At 42.6% G+C, this 24,907-nt stretch overlaps 2 protein-coding genes across 2 annotated transcripts; both read right to left on the reverse strand.

Annotated features, from left to right (window-relative positions):
- Window positions 1-1,903: 1,903 nt before the first annotated feature.
- Window positions 1,904-12,662, reverse strand: LOC146616875 (E3 ubiquitin-protein ligase pellino homolog 2). The gene is made up of 7 exons (XM_085373582.1): window positions 12,352-12,662; window positions 6,953-7,082; window positions 4,280-4,381; window positions 3,662-3,856; window positions 2,874-3,059; window positions 2,561-2,766; window positions 1,904-2,391 (listed from the first exon to the last, which is right to left on the reverse strand). Exons 1-7 carry the CDS (start codon window positions 12,429-12,431, stop codon window positions 2,007-2,009), a joined length of 1,284 nt encoding a protein of 427 aa, XP_085229708.1. The 5' UTR covers window positions 12,432-12,662; the 3' UTR covers window positions 1,904-2,006.
- A 9,406-nt stretch (window positions 12,663-22,068) lies between these two features.
- On the reverse strand, window positions 22,069-24,832 carry arf6a (ADP-ribosylation factor 6a). Its single transcript, XM_085371842.1, has 2 exons — window positions 24,741-24,832; window positions 22,069-24,605 (listed from the first exon to the last, which is right to left on the reverse strand). Exon 2 carries the CDS (start codon window positions 23,914-23,916, stop codon window positions 23,389-23,391), a length of 528 nt encoding a protein of 175 aa, XP_085227968.1. The 5' UTR covers window positions 23,917-24,605; window positions 24,741-24,832; the 3' UTR covers window positions 22,069-23,388.
- Between the last annotated feature and the right edge of the window lie 75 nt (window positions 24,833-24,907).

Raw genomic sequence — 24,907 nt, forward strand, 5'->3', positions numbered from 1 at the left:
CTTTTTTTTCTGTTTTTTAAATCAGTTATGTCTTTCATACTTGAGGCTATTATTGAATTTACTTGTTGAGCTAGTTCACCAAGCTACACCTAATATTCAGTTACAAAAATAGTATCACAATATAGACCATTCAATATGAGCACCAGGGAAGGCTAAATATAGCCCAAAGTATTTTGGCTACATTCATTGTCTGGGCAATGTTTTACGGTAGCAGAGTGTGTGTGAAAGTGTGTGTGTTCGTTAGACACAGTGTTGGCAATGTTTTCTCACTCACAAGCTCCCCTACATCTACCGCACGATTATATCTCGTAACATACACAACTTGCGTACGTACACTGAGTAACAACAGTTAACTAAAACCAATTGTCAGATAGAAAAATAGTTGCTGTATAATTTTTTTAAACACTGAACATCTAAAAGAATTCCTCCCACTTCCCCAAATAAAACCCTCCCCGTTTCCTAACAAAATAGTTTTCTTTGAAACAATAACCCAAAAAAAATGTTTTGAGGTTACACAAGGTCAAGCCTACTGACACTCCATCACACTACCATACACCCTGTTTAACATAATTCAGAAACCAGAAGTGTGTTCAAATTAACAAAGAACAAGCTGGATAGTTTTGCAGCATTACCAGCACAGTAAAGAAATGATAGAATTAGTAATTAAATATGGATCAGGCATTAAGTCTTTCAAATCTGCAGCTTGTGGTATCACTCATATTCTCTGGTCTATGACCCCCAATTTGGAAATAAGTCACGGGATTGAACACGCCTCTGGTTGAGCCCTTTACCTGGAAACCATTTCAGCCACATTTGAATTGGACTGCTGACCTAACACTTGGCTAAACATAGCATAACATCTAGCTTATCTATGGGAGTGCTATTATTGCTTCAGAGTTGGGAAGTGGAGTTCATACCCGGTTTTCATTCCAAGCCTTTGTTTATCCTTACCCTGCTTCATAATTAGGAAAAGATCTGCTGTAAAAGTACTGCAGTGTTCCCTCTGGCCCTTCGGAGCTAATCAAACAATCTGCAGGTTACTGTCCAAAGAATTACAACACATAGGGGTCTGTCATTAATGGGCAGTCTGTGCATAGATCTTACTCTACAGTGATATGTAAAGGACTCCAACAACATATGCTTCTAATTCCTTAACTTCAGAAATAGTTGTGAAGTTTTCCTTCATGGATCAGGAAGAGTGTTAAATGCTGTATGGAAGCACGAGCCACTGATCCCACATTATAATCATCAACCATCCGCAGTTAACAAAGCCCACTGAGAACACAGCTAGAAATATAAAACGGTTGCTAGTTCAGAAAGGAAAACCATTAATTATAATGCTGATGTCAGATAAGATATTTTTTTATGGAAGTTGATGCCAGAAGCATTAAGTTTTTTTGTGATGAAAGTCCTGCCGCAGCCAATGAACTAATAAAAAAAAAAGTATGTGTATATATATATATATATATATTCCACAGCAGCAGAAGTGGTTACGCTTCATGTGAAAGGGTAGAAGATGAATAAGTGCAAAAGTTACTTGCATTTTATACAATGCATGGTGTTGAAGACTGACGAAAGTCATGTGGCTATCATTTGATAATATAGTTAAAATGCAGCATCATAGTTTAAGCTGTGAACGTGCAGCATCACTTCTGAGAGCTGTGTCTCGCTGAAAGACGAGTAATGACTGAAATCAACTGCCACTGTGTTCAGCTGGAATTAAAACCCTCTGACTCCTGCACGAGGGGGGCGGGAAATGGTTTAAAATTTAGAAAACACTTTGAATTGACAGCACTGATAATTCTGTCCTATTTTCTTGATCTTACACTAATCAGCAAGCCCTAAAGGATAAACAAAGGGAAGGATTTGTCAGCACTGAGCTACATTCAGTAACAGAGAGTGTTATTGTACAGAACACACACGCTTATCATACTGATCAACATTTGAACGCATGAACGCAGCTCAGGTAGCTTCCTGCTATTGTGGTTGTTGCTGAGAAGTGGTGATTAGTCGATGGGGCCCTGGAAGATGAGCCGTGTCCAGCCGGGGGAGCTCAGGGCAGTGGAGCAGAAGGGGCAGACAGGTCTGAAGGCATGCGTCCCATGGGGCAGAGGAGTCTCAGCCCAATACTTGGCTGTCCTCTCTGAGCAGACGTGGCCACATGGCACAAAACCGTGAGTGGGGGCTCCGGCATCCACATACACCGCAGGCTCACAGCCCAGCCACAGCGGCACGTAGGGACCCACGCTCCTGCACAGGGGACATTCTCGCCGGGTGGTGGAGCCTTCACCCTCTCCTGGATCTTCCTCTCTCTCCGATCTCTGGCCCCAATCGTGGCGTCCGTGGACGTGGCCACAGGCGAGGTAGACCCAGGGTTGACGCTCTTCAAGGCTGAAGTTAAATAAAGTGTACCGATATTTTAAAGAAAATTTTTTAATGCATGCGTGTGTAACAAAATAGAAAAACCTGTGAAGAATTTTCTCCTAAAATTAGTAATTGGAAATAATCCGTTTTTAAATAAATAACAAGACCTTAATTTAACCATCAGTGTGGCCCTGACCTATGACTGCGTGGAAGGCTGGGGAACGCCAGTGTGCTGAGGCCGACGGGACACTGGGGCCGGGATGCGTTAAGCTCCTGACGAAGCGCCTCCAGGTGACGCAGAGTGGGAGAGCGCATGAGCCCCTCACCGGTGCGCCACAGCAGAGTAGCACCACAGAGATCGACGAGCGACCCGTCACGTAGTGCGCTGCTCTCCCCCTCCGCCTGAAGTGACGCACAAACAGATATTTGTGTACAATAAAAGGCAAACACAGACCCCGAAAGTTCACTGAAGAAATGTAGATATGGTAACCAAACCTGCGGCAACTCACCAGCGTCCCCCTGCTGGGTCCAGACCGTGTCTCCCGCAGCGCATAAACATCTCCACAGACGGAGATCTCCCTCCACAGGCCTTGCTTGGGATCCTCTGGGAAGCCCTGTGGGTGCATCACTAGCACCCCATTAGTGGTGAGGCCATCCATATGCCCATCAGGATTTTTCCATTTGGTTGCTTTCTCCTGTGGCAGCAAAGACATTAAAACATAATATTGATATGTTTCAGAAAGTATTTTTATTGTGTCAATCATACTGTTATTCCCAGCATGAAGAGTGCTGCTCTCGTCTTACTTTCAAATACAGGCAGTCCAAAAACACAGGGAAAAAAGACTTTGCAGTTAGATCTTCAGTGCATCACTTTCTACAACAGAAGTCCCACAGCACTGTGCAAAAGTCTTTGGCCACCGCACCATTTTGCAAGGAAAATGGGTACAGCAATTTATTGAGATGTGCAAATACACATGGAAACACATGGACAACGCACCCATCCCTTGCAGGCAGGTGCTTTTCTATGCTTGAATGATTCATAGGTCAGTGTTAAGTGGCGTAACATACAAAGCAACACTCTCAAAATGGTCAGGTACAAGGAATGGACTGAAAATGAGTGAAAGCTAGTCAAACACTGCAATTTTTATCAGATCGTTTCATGGAAAGTTAAGCTCTCTTAAATCATCAGGATGTGTACAGTAGACAAGAAACTGGGACTCAGTTAGATTTTTCAATAACTTAAAATCTAAAATATTCTGTTATTAGAAACCTGTTGCTGGAGTATGAGTCTACTCACCCCTAAGAAAATATTTTTGGAGGAGTCAAAGCCTGCAGCATAGATGCGTGCAGTGTAAGGCGGGTTGCGCTCGCACACTATTCTGCAGGCAAAACGGGAAATGGTGCTGGGAGCAATGGAAGGATCTTCGCCTTCCTTTCCTCCAGAGGTGTCTGTTACCACAAAGTCAATAGGACTCTCTGTGGAGCGTCCAATCTGCAGGGGACAGCACAGAAAAATACTATTTATTAACTGAAACAAATGTCTCATTAAAATGTTATTGGTAAGCAGAGCTATTTCTTTTAAAGCATCAGTGCTCATAATTTTATGGCTTTGAGCTATCTGGGCAAGATGGTTCATTTTTATGTTTAAAAAGATCTGTAAGAGCAATAGAAAAGCACAAGCGTGTGCATAAAAATAGACTTTCTTGGAGCTATGACGTAAATCTCTTTATTTTTAACACTTAATGGTCCCAGTTCTGAACCAAAATAATCTACCCTCCTGTAGAAATGACTTTGATGGGATTACATAACAGTTGGAAACTTGCACATGATCGCACTTCTTGGAGTACATTTTGCTGTGAATCCTCTCATCACTCAAAAGAAAATAAAAGTTGACTTTGTTTGCTTGCTGTGTTACCTGGAACATGTCTGTGTTGTTGTCATGGCAGTACTCCACCACCACGGTCTGGTTTCGGGACAGGGTGAAAGAGATGCTGTGCTGCCCCCTGCTGTGCACCGCCTGCAACAACAACAACAGCAACAACATGTGGTACAGCAGTCATTTTCTGGAAGCTTCTTTCTTTTCATTTAACCACCCATATTCTTAAGTAAAACACACAGTTATAAGCAAATAAAGTATATCTACATTTTTGTTTTTAAAGGCACCTTTAAATTCAAACAGTTTGTGCAAAGGGACTGGCATTTATACAACACTTTTCCAGTCTTACCACTCCAAGCATTTTAAACCAACAGTCCCCAACCCCCGGGCCACGGACCGGTACTGGCCGTGAGTCATTGGAACCGGGCCGTGAGAGTTGTGAAATTGATCGGTTTTAGGGTTTTTATCGTCAACTCGGTTTTCCTGGGTCTTTTCCCCATGTGTTATGAATAAATCTTCTTTTTTTGCTACCGGTACTGGTTTTATTTTGTTGCGGCACCTTAAAGGCCGGTCAGTGAAAATATTGTTGGACATAAACCGGTCGTGGCACAAAAAAGGTTGGGGACTGCATTTTAGACTACAAGCCACATTTACCCATATAATCATACAACCTAACTTATGTCTTTGGATTGTGGGTAAAAGTCAGAGAACTCTCGCAGACCCAGGAAGAACACGCAAACTCCACCTCACCATGATTCGGGAACCTTGTTGTGAAGCCAAAGTGCTAACCACGGTACCATCATCCAACATTAAGAGCAGCATTTAGCAATGACGTGCTGGTCTTCTACTAAGCGCCAGACAAACAGATCAGCCGGTGGATGTTGATCTAATATAGATACTGGATGACGTGTCTGCTGATATAAAAGCCTTTCTTTGTTGTGTTGGAAATTGCTGAATAAGATGCTTGGAAGAGTCTAGACATGGTGTCATCACACAGATTCTCTTACAGAGTCAGCTCTCAGCAAAGCACATGTAACAACACAGCAGAACAGATGGTGGTGTGGTGTGGGTTTCATGGTAAGTTGTTAACCAGTTTGTGTAATACAATCCCACAAATCTGATCACTCTCATGTTCAGCTTCATTAAGTACACCACTGAAATCAAATATAATACGACAGCTCTGACACAAATTTGACACTGTCAAAAATTCCCAGGTTTTGAGATAGTTCTATGTTTTTTCAGATCACATTAGGTGGTGGTGATGAACATGACAGCATTACTTTTAGGTGGTCCTGAATGTTTGCCTCGCTCCATGGGGATATTATTTAGTGTGGCTCTGCGGCTTATAGCAGACTTCCAAAAAACAGCAAGGAATACTGCTTTCAGTGGCAGTCTAAGACTGCTGGGCCAGGAACTTTCTGGTGGACAGCTGAATGGTGTCAAGGAGAGCCAAAAAACCAACTCTGCCAGTGAGCCAGGTTGGCCCTGCCACATGGTTTTGGCCCCAGTATACTCGCCACATTGGTGCACTGTTGGTAACATTATCACACAGCCTCTTCCATTTATGGTCCCTGTTACAGTGCAGATACCTGCTGCAATATTCTCCTGAACAACAGGTGTCACCATTCAGACAAAACCTCATATAGGAGGAGAAGAAGTCAAAACAAGAACCAAGAACCAAAGAACAGCCAAGTTTTTCTCCACAAGGTCTCATCTTTTCGTGGCTCAAGAGTTGGGAGTTCGCCTTGTTCGAGCCCCGGCTTGGACAGTCTCGGTCGTTGTGTCCTTGGGCAAGACACTTTACCCGTTGCCTACTGGTGGTGGTCAGAGGGCCCGGTGGCGCCAGTGTCCGACAGCCTCGCCTCTGTCAGTGCGCCCCAGGGTGGCTGTGGCTACAATGTAGCTGCCATCACCAGTGTGTGAATGGATGGATGACTGGTTGTGTAAAGCGCTTTGGGGTCCTTAGGGACTAGTAAAGCACTATACAAATACAGGCCATTTACCATTTCAGATTGTTGCAACTTCTTCCTCTGTAAACTCTGTGAATCTCTGAGCTTCTGTGCTAATGTATGATAAAAATGGCGGTACAACCAACACAATCTTACACTTGTCTCTTCAATTAAGCTGCAGCAACTGCAGCTGCGAATCTGAAGTTTAATGTTAATAATTTGTCATACAGTGCTTTTTGTCAGGTACTGCACAGACGTTATAATGGGACCTTAACAGTGACTGAACTTTCAAAATAAAAGTAAGTGGCTTTTCAACTGGTATTCTGATCATAGGTGGTACTGTTATCTTAAATTAAATAAATAAATAAACAATACTGTTGGTTATTGTTCATATACTTGAAAGACCACCCAAGCAAAGTCTCTGTGTGGGAAAAAAATATCCATCCAAAATAATATAAATGTTGGCCGATTTATTGATACCTGAATTTTGTACTAGCTAAAAACAGTATCCAAGCAGTAATCAGTATCAGTCATCTCCAGATTAAAATCTTAATTCAGCTCAAGTTTTTTACATGCAGCATCTTTCAGTACATCAAACAGCCTTATGTAGGATGACACACACACACACAGACAGACCACATAAACCTGTCTTCATGATTAGTCATCCTTCCTCTGGCACACAACAGGGGTTACAGGAAGGAAACTCATGTTACACAATGATGAAAACTATAGCACACACACACACATGCGCATGGACACGTACCTTGCTGTCCTGTGGTGTATTGAGGATGTGCACAGCACTGGGCTTGACACCGTTGGCCTTGGCCCTTCGGTACAGAGCAAAGCGGCTCTTTCTGCGCCCACGGTCTCCGTTTGGAAGGGAGCCATTGTAGCTGGAGGAAGATAAACAAACACAAGAACATGACGAAAAATATCTACTGAAACCAACAAATGATGTTTAAGTAATCTAATTTGGGCTGGAATACAGCCGACATCTAGCTTTATTGAGAAAGCCTAATTGTGTTAAAAACACAGTTATCTTGTTTGCATACTTATCATAAGTCATCACTTAAATGACACTGAAGCTGCCAAGATGTCAGGAAAATAACGGCAATTAAAGTGCAAGCTCAATTAATTATGTGCATCTTTACAGCAATACCGCTGCTCGCTCGTTTGAAATGAATTAGAGCAGCACATTCAGGCCACTCGTGATTCATGTTAAACTGCTGAACCTCAATGAGAAAGACAACCTGCACTTGATCTGACTCACTCGGCTTGTCCTTAAGGCCCACGTTCACTAAAGAAGAGCTCGCTCTTCATCTAACCTCTTACAATATAAAGCATCTTCAGCAAGACAGATTTATTTTCATCACACCATTGCCCAATTACATTAACCATAAAGAGTTGAGTAAGTGGTCTGGAGAGGATACTGAATAATACTTTGAAGCTTTGTGTTCATTAATAGCAAGCAGATATGATAGGTTCTTTCAGAGGGTGGTAAATAACATAGTCCAGCCCATTACTGTTTTATAACTCAATATAAGGCTTTTAAATGAAAATCCTTCTGACACCTTAACTAAGATATTGAATTTGTCCTCAATGTTTTCTGTAGCTGGGTCAATGTAATTTCTTTCACAGCTTGAGTTCACAAAAAAGGCAGTATGTAAGGCTTGTGACTAATGAGCAGGACATGTTTCTTATTAAAAGCATTCAGAGGAAGTCCTGCAGGCAAGACTCACAATTTTGACAATAACCATCTTCACTGCTCCCCACAGTTGATGGGATGAAAAGCCATCTGGTCTGGTTTTCTTCTGACTTTTGGTCTTGATTTGAGTACAAAAGGAAGCACTGCCTACTTTTTGAGTGTCAGTAAAGTGTAGCTCTGACACTGCGATGAATTTACAAAAGGAATGAAGAAAGATGATTTAAGTGACTTTGCAAGTGGCATGTTCTAGACGGGTGGTCTGAGTATTTCAGAAACTGTTGATCTGCTTGGATGTTCCCACACAGCCATCTCTAAGTTTAACTGAGAGTGGTCCGAAAAAGGGAAATATCTGATGAGGGGCAATTCTCTGGGATGAACAATGCCTTATTGATACCACTCACAGGAGTATGGCATAGATGCATTCAGACTGAGTCGGTAACAGTAATTCAAATAAGCACTCAATACAACCAAGGTATGCAGAAGAGCATCTCTGAATGCACAACATATTAAACTTGAAGCAGTTGGAAGACCACATTGGGTGCTACTCATGTGAGCTAAAGCTTTATTTAGACCTCTGCTAGAAATGTATGTCCTAACTTACGTAATAATTGGAAACTCATTTCACCCCTACACCACAACCTTTCACGCCATTTAAGTCTTTTGTATCCATCAACCCAATGTGTAGGCACATTTCTCAGAGGTACACATCAGGTCGGTGCGTAGGGTTATAACAAGGTTCCAGTTATGGCGTAAGTTACAACATAAATCTGACGTATAAGTATAATTAACACGTAAGAATGGAAAACTGAGTCTATAATGTCCACAAGCTCACTGAAAGTGGAAAACAGAAGACTGGAGTCTCAATTTTACAGCGACATTTAGATGATAGGGTCAGAATCTGCCATTAACATGTTGGTAATGGATCCATCCTGCCTTGTATCGATGGTTCAGGTTGGTGGTGGTATAATGATGTGAGGGATACGTTCTTGACCGATCAGTATCCCTGTTAAAATGCCACAATATACCAGAATATTGCAGCTGACCATGTCCATCCCTTTATAATACAGTGTACCTATTTTCTGATGGCTGCTTCCAGCAGGATAACACAAACTATGCTAGAAAGGTAAAATCATCTCAAACTGCTTCCTTGAAATCGGAATGCACCGATCCAATATTAAGATCAGATATTAGTCTGACAGCCCCCCCACCAAAAAAACAAAGCAAACAAACAAAAAAACTGGTCTGGTTACTGGTCTGGATATTGGTTATACTGAACTGATCTGTGGTCTGATACATTCATTTCAGTTCACTATGGTTCTGTGTTTACTTCCTCACTAGACAGCAGCAGCTAGCAGCAGAGCTAATGTAGCATGGAGCGAGCAAACACCAGAATGTCAGCAGTTTGGAGGCATTGCAACAGCTTCGGTCTCTAAATTTGCAAAGTTGTTGTTGTTTTTTTTTTTGCTGCAAACTGGGCTCAAGGTGACATGACTGACAACACCTGACAATGAAGATGCTTTCTGTCTCTTCCTTCACTAGTTTACTTTCACTCTCATTATATTCTGTCACCGACCATATCTAAGAAGCTAGAAGGACACTGGTTTAGTGTTACACCTGTTGGTAATCTTCTATTATACTTATGGTAACGTGACCTCTCCTGACAGCTCACAGCTGTGTGTAAGGATGAAAAGGGAAAACTGTTAATAACAGCAGTTTCCAGCAACCTAATGTCGCTCACTTGAATCACTCTAATATCACTTTGACATGAGCTCTCTGAAAATAAATTAGATGAACAACTTTAGCATATTTTTCATAGTTTTTCACTGCATTTACCCCAGGCCTGTTTTTATTTATTCTTTTACTATTTAATACTAACACTTCAATAAATTTGTATTCATGAAAAAATGTAAACTGTCTTTGATGGTTCAATCTGTGAGCTTGTCTAAGAGCAAGTTGATATTGTGCATTTCAATTCCATGAATCTCAGAACATAGATTTTCTGTGGTTGACAATCCTCAGGATAGAGCGGGAAAGGAAGGTGGGATGATGATGCTGAACAGATCAAGTATGTCACCTGGAAATACTACAAACAGGGCACATTCAACTTTGATTTTTTTTAATGTGAAATCCAATTAAAGAGCATGACTCAATGCAAACCTGTACCCTTCCTGGCCTGCTCTGACAGTTCAAACTAAACTGTGACTAACAAGGAAAAGACTGGTGCAGGAATCACGGACACGCAAGCACAGAGCTTTCAGGGCTTTGGCCAAAAGTCAGAGCACATAAAATAGGGCAAAGGATAAGAGGCTGCAGGAGATAGAGAAAAGGGTAGCAGGTTGGTCGAAATGGAGGCAGAAAAACAGTCAGAAGCTATCACAAGAAATAAGTGAATAAAATGAAGGACGGGAGATGGAGAACAGGGACTGAAAGATCACGCAAAGCAGAGGATTGAGGGGGAAAGGCCAGAAGGACAGCAGCTCTTTAAGATGCGTTTGTGGGCAGTTCAGCCTGCATCACAAATGTGCACACATCATAAGGCACTATATGAAATATTCACTCCTTCTGCCCCTCAACACGAGGTTTATTTTCGTTGAGGGCAAGTCACCAAGGAGGCCTGCCTCTGTGAAAGTCAGCACTCAGCAAAACACTGAATGGTCGGCTAGAGAAAGGGCTGGGTGATAGACAGAGGAATGAGACAGAGACCATATTGAGATAAGTTATGGAGGAGAATAGAAAGGTGTGAGAAGACAAGAGGGTGTTCGCATAGCGAATAGAGGGGGTTGCTGGACGGGGCATGGTGGTGGTACATGGTGTCCAGAATAACTAAGGTGACGAGAGATAGCAGGCAAGCAGCCTCTGCAAAGATCACATGGCCAGCAGTGAAGTAGACATTGACCACAAGGGGCATGGGATCATCAAAGCTGACAGATGCAAAGCCAAACCACAGTTGCATAAAACATGGCCAGAAAATTATGAAATCTGACAGGAAGCAGTAAAAGATACATCCTGTTCTTACACTGCCTGCCTCCAGGCAAAATTACCTGCTGTATGTTTGAGAGCAATAAATTCCACAAATCCAAATGTAATATACCTGTGATCACCCATATAATAAAACAATTATTCACAATATTACTGTACCGTGTACTACTACAACCAGGCTGTAGCACTGGAAGATAGTTAATCAGCTTTATCTCTTTATCCTTGTCTGTCAGCTCTTTTTCAAAACCACAGACAGGTTACCAGTCTGGCAGGGCACAATCAAAACCGACTCTCAATCACCACAGCTTTGAAAGTGAGGTTGTACAAAATGCATTTTTTTAGCCATCGAGGAGGCGCATTTCGGCACACACTGCAGAGCACACTGGTGTTCAAGTTCCACAGCCAAAAAAAGGAAAAAAATTCTCAAAATAGGCATTCAGTTCTCACATCCTTACTCTGATGTGAGCGTGTAAAGGGCTGCTGTGTTCAAACGGACGTTAATCAGTATTCTAATGCAGGCGGGCTACAGCCTCCTCACTCTGTGTTCAGCTGGAGGGGAAGAGATAGGCCATTAGGTCAGTTATCTTTGGCATACACAGGAAGCTCTGCAGGGCAAAAGGGAGGCCTGTGTAAGGCTGTGTATATGATTGTGTATGTGTATATGTGTGTTGTAATTTCCTGGTCCTTGCAAACTGTGCATAGAGTGGAGCTGCAGGGCTGGAAGTGCTGTGGAAGCTGGTGGCTGTCATCAGCACATCCTGCCCACTCCTGTACTTGTGTGCGCTGGTGATGTAGAAGGGCTTTTCTCCTCCTCCGCCTCCTCCTCCTCCTTCCTCCCTCACTCCCTCCCTCCCGCCCTGGCATGGACGGTCATCTGGCTGAGACGTTTTATTAATTAGTAATACCAAACGAGAGCGCGACTATGACTATGAATATAAGCAAAACGCATTTTTCAGACGACGCTGTTCTCCTCCCTGCTACTTTTAGCGAGCACCGATCCAGCAAAGTATGACATCATTGGGATTTTCAGGTCTGAGCAATCCAGCGCTGCCACTACAACCATTGATGAAAAACCGGCTACATCCGTAGTAGCCTTATGTACTATGGCCAAGGCAGATGTTGCACCTTTACACTTAAACATGATGGAGAAACTATGCTGGGCTGTAGTTTGAGATAAAATGCCTTAAAAACTTACTTTTTAACATTACTACACAGCTACACCGGTGAGGGAAAACGACGACAATGTAACATAAATGAGAAATAAGCTAGAATCCCTTACTACGATTGATTTAATAACCCTAAAACAACCGTAAGCGCGATATATTTTGTAAGAGCAGTGGATTAAAGCTGAACTCGAACGTCATTTGCTGGGTTATTTGTGCTGGTGAAACCGCTACATATTTAAAGGTTAATTTGCCACTGGAGCTGTTCACCAAACGATATAATTTCACTCTAGCTTAAGGTTTTAAAAGACTTACCCCAAAATGACCAATTCGCCGTATTTTACCGGGTCTTTAACGGGCACATCATCATCTCCGTCTTTTTTCGGTGAATTCATCAGACTGGACTGGTCCAGATGGGGCAAAAAACGCGTCCAATTGCAATAGTGGTGAGATAAAACAATGCTAACACACTCGAAACTGTAGGGAAGTGGTTTTGGTTGTAGTCTACCAAAGTTTGGGCACTGTTGGGCAAAGTTTTTCCAGACTTCTAGGTGTTTTTTTCATTGTTTTAATCCGGTGAAGGAGCATCTTTTCGTGGCTTTAATGCCAGTGTGTAGCTAGTTTGTATCGCGACAAATCTGTTCAGTAGCAGGGGATACAACAACGGCTAACGGTGGGGAGTGGGCTGTACCATAAATTGGGGGAAGAGGATGCCATTCACAGCATATGTCGAAAAATTTGATAAAATTTACGCCCGTTGGGAAAAACGTGCAACTTCTCGATTGAAAATGCTGATAAAAACTTCACGTGCGATTATTAGATAAATAAATGCAGTTCAGCATTTAGAACGTAAAAGCGCCATGAACGTATCCACCCGCGGAATACGAATGGATGCATCCGTGATGTGAAGCTGGCTCCCCCCGATAGAATAAAATGAGCCATTTCGAAATCCACAGGAAGTACCCGCATCCCCCTGCCATACCGAGGGATTCTACTATATTTAAAGTAAAATACTACCTCACTGGATTTTTTTATTTATTTATTGGTATGGTCATAAGTGATGCTGATCTAACGGGCCATTATTCAGTCTGACGTAAGGAGGAGCTCCGGGGGGTGTGGTGGTGGAGCTAAGATGTGGGTCACCACTGCGCCCCAGACTACACCTTCCCCCCCGCTCCCTGGATTTCATGTGGGAGTCGGGAGACGGATATAGGACGGCTGGAACCCACGCGTGCATCCCTCTCTCGCTCTTTTCTCTCACACTGTAGTAAGGCATCATGTTGTGACCGCATGAGGGCAGTGCACTTGCTAAGTACAACTTTCCAGCCAGTAAAGTCTGAATGGTTTTTTTTGTGACTAATTTTCCAGTTTAAATATCACTTCTATTTACACGCACTGTCCAGTAATATAAACGAATGAACAGCTAAGCTTAGATATGACACCTCCACCCCACACCAACACATGAAAGCAAAACCTTTGCTGCAGGGGTTTTGAACAGAAGCCAGAGACACACTGATCAGCATCGTTGTCTTCATGTGGAGCAGTCCCCTTTTTCATGTTTGGCTTACTGGTGTAACATGTAGTAGCTTGCAGATAGAGTTGCAAGGCGAAACGGTATAGCACTCTGCATGACTCTGCAGTGTGTGGCAGTGTCGGGCCTCTTTTTACTGGATATATGGGACAGCAGTAAAACATTTGCATGTGCAAATTTACAGATGTTAACCTAATTGCTATGATAATAGTTTCAAAAGGTAATGACTGTGCCCTCAGTAACACATTTGCAGTGCTACAGAGCAGTGATGACACTGTATGTGGGTAATGACTCATGAATCAGCTTCAGAATTAACCAAAGCAAACAGCCACACCCTTATTTCATAATTGACAGCCCACAGCAGTCACAGAGTAACTGATCAACCAGCGTGAGCACTAAGTAATCTTTTGTATACTGGATATCAGAAGGTTAACCTCCAACATACTTTTCTTCTGAGATAGAAAGTAGAAACTGGATGGACCAGATGTGCATGCTTCTCTGTGTGTTTGTGTTTGTGCATGTTTCAGTGTGAGTTTCTTCCTTTTCCACTGTGAGATTAAGGTCACACCCTCCTCAGTCTCTCCTGCCATCTCTCCCATATTCCCTGCTTTTTTCCTTCTGTTTCTTTATTTTTGTCTGCCTGTCCTTGTTCGGCTTCAGTTTCAGTATTAAACTAGAAAATATTTTTGTACTAATCCTCACTGTTCCTTTTAATTTACATAGTTTGTGGCCATAATAATCCATCAGCAGGACAAGGATCCAGTTTTCGCTGTCGGGATTATTTACCTGTCATGTCTAACCAGGAATTTAAGGAATGTTCTGAATGAATACAACCCCACTCCATGTCTGGTAATTGGCTGACTATGTTTAATGATCATGTAGTAATCCCCATCTGAGTGTTTTATCATTTTTACTGACGTCGCTGAACGATTGCAGCAACAGAACAGTAGGAGGGATTCATCTGCGTTTTAAAGGATACCGCAGAATAGATGTTTGTTGTCACGTAGAGAGCTGAAAAGGCACTCTATTAGTAAAGTGTCTCATTCACAGCATCATCCTGCTGCCACAAATAGAAGAGGAAACAGCAGAGGCCATGTTTCCATGACCTCATAGCCCCGTCATATTCGCCGAAGACAAACTGAACTCGTTTGACAGATTGGACGTGGCACTTTGATTGGCAGCCACTTTGCATTGTCAGTCAAACACATTGCCATGGGCTTATCACAGTATGCAGTCTTTTTTATATTCACAGCATAGAAAATGTACATTAGAAGTCAATATTACAAAATCGTTTGTGTCACCTACATTGGGGCTATTTATCTGTATCACGTGCGTAACAGGGTTAGTGGGCAAGTTATCCAGACACCATATTTGGTAAGCAAATTTCAGGTCAGCCTAATTGTGAACATGTGAAGTGCATTACTTCTGCTATCATTCTTCAGCTTTTGGCAGGCTGTATTTTCAAGTAAAGCAAAAAATAGAAATGGGGTGGTAGCTGAATATTTTAGAAGTGGATGTTTGAATAGAAGACACACCAGCATGAACCATTTTGGAATAGCTCTACGTTACTGTGTTCCAAATATCAGTGACTCTCCTGTTATACGCATATACCTCTAAAGTCAACAGAGCTCAATCCAATAGAACACCTGATACTGACACCGCTGTCGGTGTTTCGAATTAGGAGCCTAACTCTCATAGCTCAGAATATGACTTATGTTTCCATGATTTATAGCCAGAGTCGTGTTCTGATTTCAACAATCTGCATTCAGTTTGTGCTGATCTAAAAAGTAAACATGTAAGTAGAAGAATGGTAAGTAAGAGATGGGATTCAAGACAATCAATTTGGACCACTTAGATGTGTTCCAGCCATCTGCTGCCAAGTCTTTGTCAATGTTGCCGTATCTGTGTGTGTGAGAGAGAGAGACTGCACTCCCTTTACTTGATGAGGAGGCCATCTTCAGCACAGGGCTGACACGATATTGCAGATGGCTCAGCATATTCTTATTCTGTATGACAGGACAAATACACACCAGGCAGGGCTGGTGATTTTGTTCCCCCCCCCGGAGCTGGACTAATTGCACACACAAGCAGGTTTGTTGCAAAATACTAAAAACTAACGTAATTATAAAGTGTGATATACTGTGTATGAAATAGCTTTAACAAGCTGTTATATAGTCGTACAGTTTGTTTACAAATGCTTTTTTTTTAGGCCAGCTGGTTCAAAGCAAGACAAAGAAAGATTATATAGGATCATGTGATTAACAAGAGATAAGGAAGTCACTGAAGATCTCACAGAAACAAATCATAGATGGACCAAATAAACCTGCTGTGCATGTGACAGGATTAACCTTTGAAATCAGTGGGTTAGGCAATCTGCACTTCAGCATTTTAGTCTGAGAACTGTATTAAATCCCAACGTGCAAAAGGGATTAAATAAATGCAACATTTTCGAGAAAAACCATAAGGTTAACCTAAGTGAACAGAGCAGTTGTACACATGCAAATTGCACAGTCAGCCACAACAATCAAACCACTGCCTAATATTGCGTGAGACCCCGTGTCCCTCACCGATCTGTTGTTTCTGGTTCAATTTGTGTCTAAACCGTCGACAGTAAAATATTTGCATAGCTCTTTTTAACTCTGAATTGTACTTCAGTTGCAACAAAACTATTTTGGGAAACCAACTGTATCAGGTGCTAATCCGACACCTGATGTGTCCTTCCAACTTCACCGCGATTGTCTTGTTGCACTTCCTCTCATTTGAGTATGTGGTCCAGATGTTTCATTTGACTAAAAAAGCAGAGATAACATCTGGTCACGTGTTGTGCCAACAGACACAGCGGGCATGTGAACAGGAATTTTGACACAAATGGAAGCTCACCTGCCAGTGTCGGACCTAAACCTTTGGAGTTACCTTGTGTTGCCTGTCTGTAGGACATTTGCAACAGTTCTTTGCAGGTTGTACGTCATGGCCTAGTGTGCACATTGCATGCATGGTTGATCTAGAAGGTTTAGATGCAAGAAGGTATATCTAAACCTGTGTAAAGCGCTTTCAGTGCTCAGTTAGAGTAAAAAAAAGTGCTATATAAGAATCAGTCCATTTACCATTTGCAGTGATATTGCTATGTGGGGTGCGCTTTGGCCACCACCTTGTTTAGATGCATGGTCATACCCATCTGACAGTGATCAATGGCGCTCACTTACCTGTAAGCGGTTTTAATGTCGTGGCTGATCAGTGTGCACACTCAGTGTGTCAAGGATCTATGACAATGCACTTGTGCTCCAGCTTAAACACTGACAGGTGAGCTGAGACAGCAGCCTTTCGCACAGCGTCTCACCAACACCTCTCAGCAACCTGCCATACATGTACATTAGGGCTGCCACGATTTGTCGACTAGTCACGATTACGTCGACTATCAAAATCGTCGACGACTGATTTAATAGTCGAGGCGTCGTTTGAAACTTTGTACGATCACAAAAGACGCAGGAATAAGTGGCAGGATTTAAGAGTGTAATAACGGACTGAAACAGAAGATGGCAGCATTGCATGTACAAGGATGTCAGCTACCGTTAAACCCCGAAGAAGAAGAAGAAGAAGAAGCAGCTGTGTCCCAGAATTCATAGCGCGGCCCAGCGCAGTTTCCAACAATGGCGGCAGCTAGTTATTTTTAATGTTACTCTTATTATTCTTTCTGGGTCACAAAATAAACGTTTAACATATTTTCAGGCGAGAATGTAGCTGTGTAAACCTCAAATATCTGCTCAGTTTATCAGGACACCACATATTTTCAAAAGCGCTCCGACGTTTTCGGAGACATCTGTTACCCACTAGCTCGTTAGCGAGCCGGGGGCTAGGCTCACTAGCGCCCTGAGAACACCGGACTCCCCGCAAATCGTTTTCAAACCCACCGCCGTCTTTCGCTACTCAGGTTAAATATATATGAGTCACTTAGATAACTTAAAATGTTATTGTTTGGCTTTTTTTTTAGTATTTTATTTGTTCCTGAGTAAATCAGTTTGTCTGAGATTAAAGTTATAGTTTTTACACAGCTGAATAAACTTCAAGCAGACAGCTGATTATCAGAAGTGTGAGATGCTCCAGAATATACTCCAGTGTCCTGTTATATTTTAGATAGCAAGGAGTTTATTAAACTTCACCGAAACAATCTGCAAATTTCATTAAAATTTAATAAACTATCATCTTGTCTTTATTTTTAGTTAGCACAGACCTTAAACACTTAAAGCTGTAAGCTAATGATAGTTATATAAGAGCAGATGCTGCTGGTGCAATAAGCTGTAGTTTTACGTCTAATGGATGATGATCTGATTAGTCGACTAATCGCAAAAATAATCGGTGACTAGTCGACTATCAAAATAATCGTTTGTGGCAGCCCTAATGTACATGACCCGAGTACACAGACTAAACACACAGCTGCTGGTGTGTGAAGCTATATGCTCTGTGTCCTACATAAAAGAAGGTGGCTCGCCAAATTGGACATTAGTAAGAGCCAGTGGGGAGGCTGTGTGTGGTGAGTTTATTTTGGGATTTAGTGCTGTGTGTTATTTAGGGATGAACATTGTATTGGTGACTCTGCTTCTGTGTTTGTGTAAGTGGGAGGTTGACAACAGTCCCCAGAGAGAGAGAGGGGGACATTTAGCTTAATTGTCTCCCCCTTCAGAGTGCGACAGTGTAAATGGCAGCCTGTAACCTATGATTATTATGTTTTATTAGCACAGTTTTTAGAGGACGTGTGAAGGCATAGTAACACTTGTTGACTGTTTTAGCAAAAAAAAAGCAGGGGAGATTTGAGTCAGAGGGAAACTAACATATGTTGGTTACGTTTCAGTGTCCAAACCCATATTCAAAACAATCAGGGTTTCACAATAGAAAACACAGCAGCAAGACAGTCAAGGTAATTACAGTGCTGTTTAGCAGACACATCATTTAGTCCATAATAACAATAATTTGACTCTGCTATTGTTATTGTCTCCACACTATTCTGCTAATCTTCTTTTGGTTATCTGAATTTGTCCATATGCTGCTGTGGTGTGCCATGTGTCACACAGGAAGGTTGCAGCATATGTCAGTTCCTGTCACAAACGAAAGCGCAACATTGCTTTTACCCATCAGTTTGTCTGTCTTAATCTATAAAGGAAACGTTTGTTCTCTCTCTCTCTCTGTAATTAGAAAATCGTCTCGCTTCCTGTTATGTATTTGATAAAGTTTCTTCTGCTGACAAAAGACAAGAGGTCATAATTCTCTTTGTGCTAATCGTTTAGTTATCAGATTTTCACTGACGTAGAAAAGACTTTGAGCACAATTCCAACAGTGACAGTTTTTTTCTTAAATTTATTTTAAAAAAAAGACCTCAGAGTTGGTTAGTTAGGCTTTGGCATTTCATAGTTTTAGTAAAAAATAGTAGTAAAATTAAATTAAAGTAATTAAAATAATTTCATTAAGTAATTAAAAGTAAAATTTGTAAAAAACAATTTTTCTCTCGTTTACAGGCTTCAGTTAGAAAAAAAAAAGCCTCCATTAATTACATATTTGAGCCTGAATCTTTGCTGCAGCGTGGGGTTTGTAGCAGCTCACATCCCTCCCACTGCAAAGCTTCTTTGCCAAATGCAAACACAGGCCCTGGGCTCCCTATAATTATTAGCACATTGTCCAAGGAGGAGGGAAATGCAATGTGCAACAGACTCTGAAGAGCTTACAACTGCCTGGAAGCTGAATGTCACTCTGCATGCTGCTTTAACGGGGCTATTGAAACAGGCCCCATGACAACCAAGACGCTGTAACCTTCTGAGCTGGATCTCTGGCTGATGCAGCTTGGTGTGTCAGGAGTGTTCTGCTAAATAGAAGTGCAGGTAAGGATTCAATCAGAAGACAAAGAAGACAAGTATCCGAGCTTGATACTTATCCCTGACACGCTAACAATCACTGGGTGGTAAAGTCGAAGAGACATGGGGACATGACTGAATATAATGTCCTTGTTTAAGAGGGAAGCTTAAGGCTGAAAGCTCAAGCCTCAAAGGGTAGGACTGTTGCAGCAGTGAATTGAAAAGATGCATCATATTGTTTTTTAATGTAAAACCTGATTTTTATTTGTTTTGTTTACATACATTAAAGTATAATTACCTCCTTTACACCCTACTTTCAAATCTATTCCCACACCAGCAAAGCACCACCTAAACATATTTGTATGAACATGAGGAGAAAACGGTGGAGTTCTTTACTTGGCCTCTGACTCTTTCAGCAAAGTGAGCACACTCTGTGGAAACGGCTGTGGGAGGATTCAGACAGCAAGTGCCTGAGGTGTGAGAGGCAACGTGTCGGCTTGCGTAGCCGCTGAGTGTGTGTGTGTCACATGAAGTTAACTTAAACATAACCCCAGCCGGTGCTGCAGTTAGGAAGCAGAGCAAGGATTACAGCGGCACGTAAAACACAGAATGCCGAATCAGCGCTGAACAAGCAGGTGAATGCTTCTTAGAAAGCGCGAGACGCTTCGTTGATTGTGCAAGTTCACGAGCTACAGACCTGTTATTGATGACACGTGCACGAGAATGGTTTCCTGCCCTGCTGAATGAAGAACTGAAGACAGACTGAAATCAAAGAGGAACGCCTGAATAAACAAAACGAGGACGGAGGAACTGCCAATGAGCTCGGTTTTAAAGTATTGTTTGAAACCACCCCCTTCTCAGGCGTACAATGGTCTAAGTCAACCCCCACCCTGAGACATACAATGGCAGTGCTTCAGATGAAAAAAAAAAAAAAAAAAATACTGAATGCATATAAAAATGAAACAGGGTTGAGTGTAGGAAGGCTGTGTGAGTGCAGCTGTTCTCACTGACACAGGTATTTCCTAATAAAAACATGAAATTATATAATCTATTTAAATAACAGTCTTAAATCCTGCCCTTTAAGTGAGGGCCACAGGTGAGCCTGACAGCATTTGACACCAGCCAATATGTGCAGTGCATCTGCTGCCGAACGCAGTGACAGCTGTACAAAAGGCCAACGACATGTGCAGCACAATGAACTGGCTCGGCGCTGATGTAACATCAGGAACGGTTTCAAAATGCTCTCCCTTGCCACATTTCCTCTCATTGAACCCTCTTGAGAAAGGCATTCTGTGGGTTTCACTTTGATTGCATCCACAATGAGAGTCATGAATGGAAAGTCAGAAGCAAACAAGATCACGCCTGAGAGCGCCGGGGCACGGCCCCTCGGACGTTCTGTTAAAGTGGTTTCAGTACGAGAGAAAAATCCAGAGCACAGCGGCGGTTTCAGGAGAGATAGCCCGTCTCATTTGTGTGTCTATCTCAGTGTCCTTCGTCACATGTGTGCTTTCCACACAGCAACAGGTCAAACTTCAAACCGACACACACTCACAGAGCAAACAGCTCGCGAGCAAACGGAGCAAATGCAGAGATAAACAGCAAGAATTCCTGCGCAGGAATTCCTGGACTGACTCCTCTGAATATTTTTACATTAACATAGCTGGGGACACTGTCATACCTTCAGCTATGTCAGCTTTTAAGGAAGCTCTTTCCTCCTTAAGTTTAGAAAGTGTCAAAAGCCCCAGGACTTCACCTGTCTGTTGATGTAGTTCAACCTGTTTTCATTCAGGCATTCACTCCTCAACCACCAATTTCCATGACAACTATCTTCTTCCTTCAAAGCATTTCCTGACTACACAGTGATGTCACTCCCCGCAATTCACACCCTCCTCTTTTTGGTACAGAGAGAGGAACCTGACCTTCCAAACGCAGCCATGTCCCTACTTTTGTTATGCAGTGGAAACACACACGAAGGTCTGTGCTGCTCTGCGCGGAGGTGAAAGCATGGCTTTGAAACGGTGGCCTGATCTCAAATGCGTGCTTCAGGGCAGCTCGCTTACTCAGGGCAAAATGCCAGGGCGGTAAAGATCTTTTGTGATGCTGACTAACCTCAGATGTTGCGCAAAGGCAAAGAAAGGCACTGCCCAATTACTCAAAAGAGAATAAATTCATTGTACTTGTATTTTAGGCAGAATCTTCAGCAGAAAAATGTGTAATTTCCTCATTAAAGTTATGATTCAGGCTCAGTATTACTCACCATTACCAAGACAGTGAATTACGGTCCTGTTCCCTCTGGCTTTTAACCTACCATGGCTTACAGATTAGCAAAACTTGCTTTCTTTATGAATCCGGCACTCTGATGACCAGAGTGAAACTTTAAGACTTGAGGCAAAGTAGTTTACCTGACAATCACTTCTCTGAAACTAGAGATCTCATCATTTATTCACAGCAAATGACTCAGACACACACACACACACTCAACAGCAGAAAGGAAACAGGCTGAGGCTCACTTCACTTCGTGTTCGTTCGAGTTTCTTTCAGTCATTATAACGCCCTGAAGCTCTCGTTTCCTCTTTTGGGAACTTTTTGTGAAATATGACTTTTGCTACGGTAGCAGCTGCTCATTGAAAAGGCATCACTTCCGTACTGATCTGGATATATAATTTTTTTTATTATTTTATCAGCAATAGCAAAAGAAAAAAAAAAGAAAAAGAGAAGAAATAAAACAGCGGCATCTATAAAGCGTTAACAGAATAGCCGGTTTGGTGTTTGCAGGACCATACAGGCTGATGATTTTAAAAATAATAATAATTAAAGAAAAGAGAAGGGGGTTGAAGTCACTGGAGCACCTGCATTGGAGGTGGAGGAGGTGGTGGTGGTGAATGGGGAGGGTTGGGTATTTGGTTAACATTTGCTGGGGTCCAAAAGTCAGTCACAGAGAGTAAAAATGTGCACAGCCACCTTGTTGCTAACCAACCCCTCTCCCTCCCTCCCTCGCTCTGTCCTGCAGTGCAAACTCAGCGACTAAGAATACCTTCTGCTGTCTTGATTTTGGGGAGGGGGGTGTGGGGACACCTGTAACTCAGGTCCCTCTTAAGGCAGCCGAAACTACAAACACTCAACAGTAACGGAAGCTCGAGAGGAAACGATAAGACTGGTTGTAACAGATTCAAACCCTGAAACAACAAAATGTATAGATATATCCATATCACAGTGTGTACGTGTGTGTGTCAGAATATCAAGCGTCCACATAGTGTCTTTCGAACAAACCGCCACAGTAGACATTATGGATGGAATCACTGCACATGAAATAACTAACACGTCCTCATTCATCCCAGTACAATCGAATACAAAAGGAAGGTCCTAACATATTCATAAACACGCATTCTAACAAATTACAGCGGCAACTTCGACCAGTGAAGGTGATATGCGGTTGTGCTAGGCAATGGGCTTTTTTTTTTCATTTGTTTTTTGTCTTTTTGGACTTTCCCCATCCTTTGGATATGTAGCTGGGTGATGACTGAGAATACTGAATGAGGGTTAAGCATGGGGTGGAAATATAAACGTGTCCCCCATAGTCCCCTGAAAAAAAAATTACACAAAAAAACAAAAAACAGGGAGTTAAAAAAATAAAGAATTTGCTGTAAAAGAAAGCGTACTGTATATTTAAACAGTGCTGGTTATACAGAGTGTGAACCAAAGCAAGCTACAAAGAAAAAAAAAAGCCAAGAAATATGTTGGTTTTTTGCTTAAATGAAATCTGTGATTATAGTGATGTCAACATTATCCAAAAAAAGAGAAAGAAAGAAAACTAGAAGTAAATGCTACCCTCTTTGATACACACTCAGCAGAGGGGTCGTGGTATTAATTGCTTCAGATTGCATCTTTTTTTCTTTTTACTTATTATTTTTCATTCTCAGCTACTTCTTTTGCCTCCAAGTGTCCAGGCTGGTGAGAAAGGAGGAGGGAGGGAGGGAAACATTAAGACTTATAATTTGAGGTAAGCCAGGTCAGGCCCTCGTAGAGTCCGTCCCCTGTCGTCGCACACGAAGGCTGAACGTACCAATTCCTATCTCTGATCCGCGTCAGGCCCAGCTTCTCCTGGATCTCGTGTGGTTTCATGGCATCTGGGAGGTCCTGCTTGTTGGCGAAGATGAGGATGATGGCGTCCCGCATCTCCCGGTCGTTGATGATGCGGTGGAGCTCCTGCCTCGCCTCGTCGATCCTATCCCTGTCGGCACAGTCCACCACAAAAATGAGCCCCTGGGTGCCCGTGTAGTAATGTCTCCAGAGCGGCCTGATCTTATCTTGTCCCCCCACGTCCCACACATTGAACTTCACATTCTTATAGGTGACAGTCTCCACATTGAAACCAACAGTGGGGATGGTGGTGACTGACTGTCCCAGCTTCAGCTTGTACAGGATGGTAGTTTTCCCAGCAGCATCAAGTCCAAGCATCAATATTCTCATCTCCTTGTTGCCAAAGATCTTTGAAAGCATTTTCCCCATCTTGTTTTCTGTTCATAAATACTTCTTTAGAAGATATAATGAAGCTTCTCCAATGAGAAGAAAATAGGGGGAGATATATCACTGAGAAGTTACAGTTTCACTGTGTTGCTACTGAAAGTCCTCCACGTGATGGCAGCGGTGGGCTGACACAAGTGTCAATGTTCAAAAGGTGGTGGCTTGCAAGTTTGTACAGTACAGTTAGCTGGTCTGTGGTGATCTGACCTGAGCATTCAGTAGAAGCAGTGTGTATGGAGCCCTCACAGACTTGAGTGGGGGTCTGTTTTCATGATCCAATGGATTCCGAAGTAAGAAGAAGAAAAAAGCCCGATATGTTTCAAAGTCGCCTATGAGCACTGACTTCCGTCAAAAGCCACATTTCAAGTTTTTTTTCCGTTCGAAATCCTGTTGCTCTCAGCGGAGCTGGAAACTGACACAAAGTAGTGCCTTCTCACCAGAAGCGGACTATACAAAAATCAGGCCCAGTTCAAGCCCGGGGGTTCCCACTTCCTCCTTGGCTGCCGGGTATCCACAATTGGCCTTAGCTAATTCCAGTCGGTGAATTTTCAAAGCTCGGTAATTTTCTTATTAAAAAGCCTAAATTAAACCTCTCCGGTCCGTTTCTGCGCCGGGACATCCAGAGGAAGAGCGCTCAAAAGGTCATTGATTCATCCGACTTTCTTCTCTTCCCCCTGTGACACAGGAGCGGTCCAGAGAAGGGAGGGGTGTTAGTACAGAGGACAACTTTGGATCCGAAAAAAATACTCTTTTCACACACAGAAAAGCAACACGGTACAGATAAAACGAAGACCGCGGTAAATACTTACGTCTGCGGCAATCATCCCCCTGTCCCCGGACCGTTTCTCCCCGCTCTTGCCGCTCTCTGTCTCTCTTCCTCCCTCTCTCTCTCTCTCCAGCCGTTCAGTCACAGTGGTGGCGGTGCTGTGTTACCGGAAAAGGTGCGGACCCAGATCAGCCGCCACTTCCTCTATAC

The sequence above is a fragment of the Diplotaxodon limnothrissa genome, linkage group LG15 (genome assembly GCF_057381915.1).
Source record: "Diplotaxodon limnothrissa isolate DT_005_m linkage group LG15, D_limnothrissa_male_GT1.1, whole genome shotgun sequence".
NCBI classification, from domain to species: Eukaryota; Metazoa; Chordata; class Actinopteri; order Cichliformes; family Cichlidae; genus Diplotaxodon; species Diplotaxodon limnothrissa.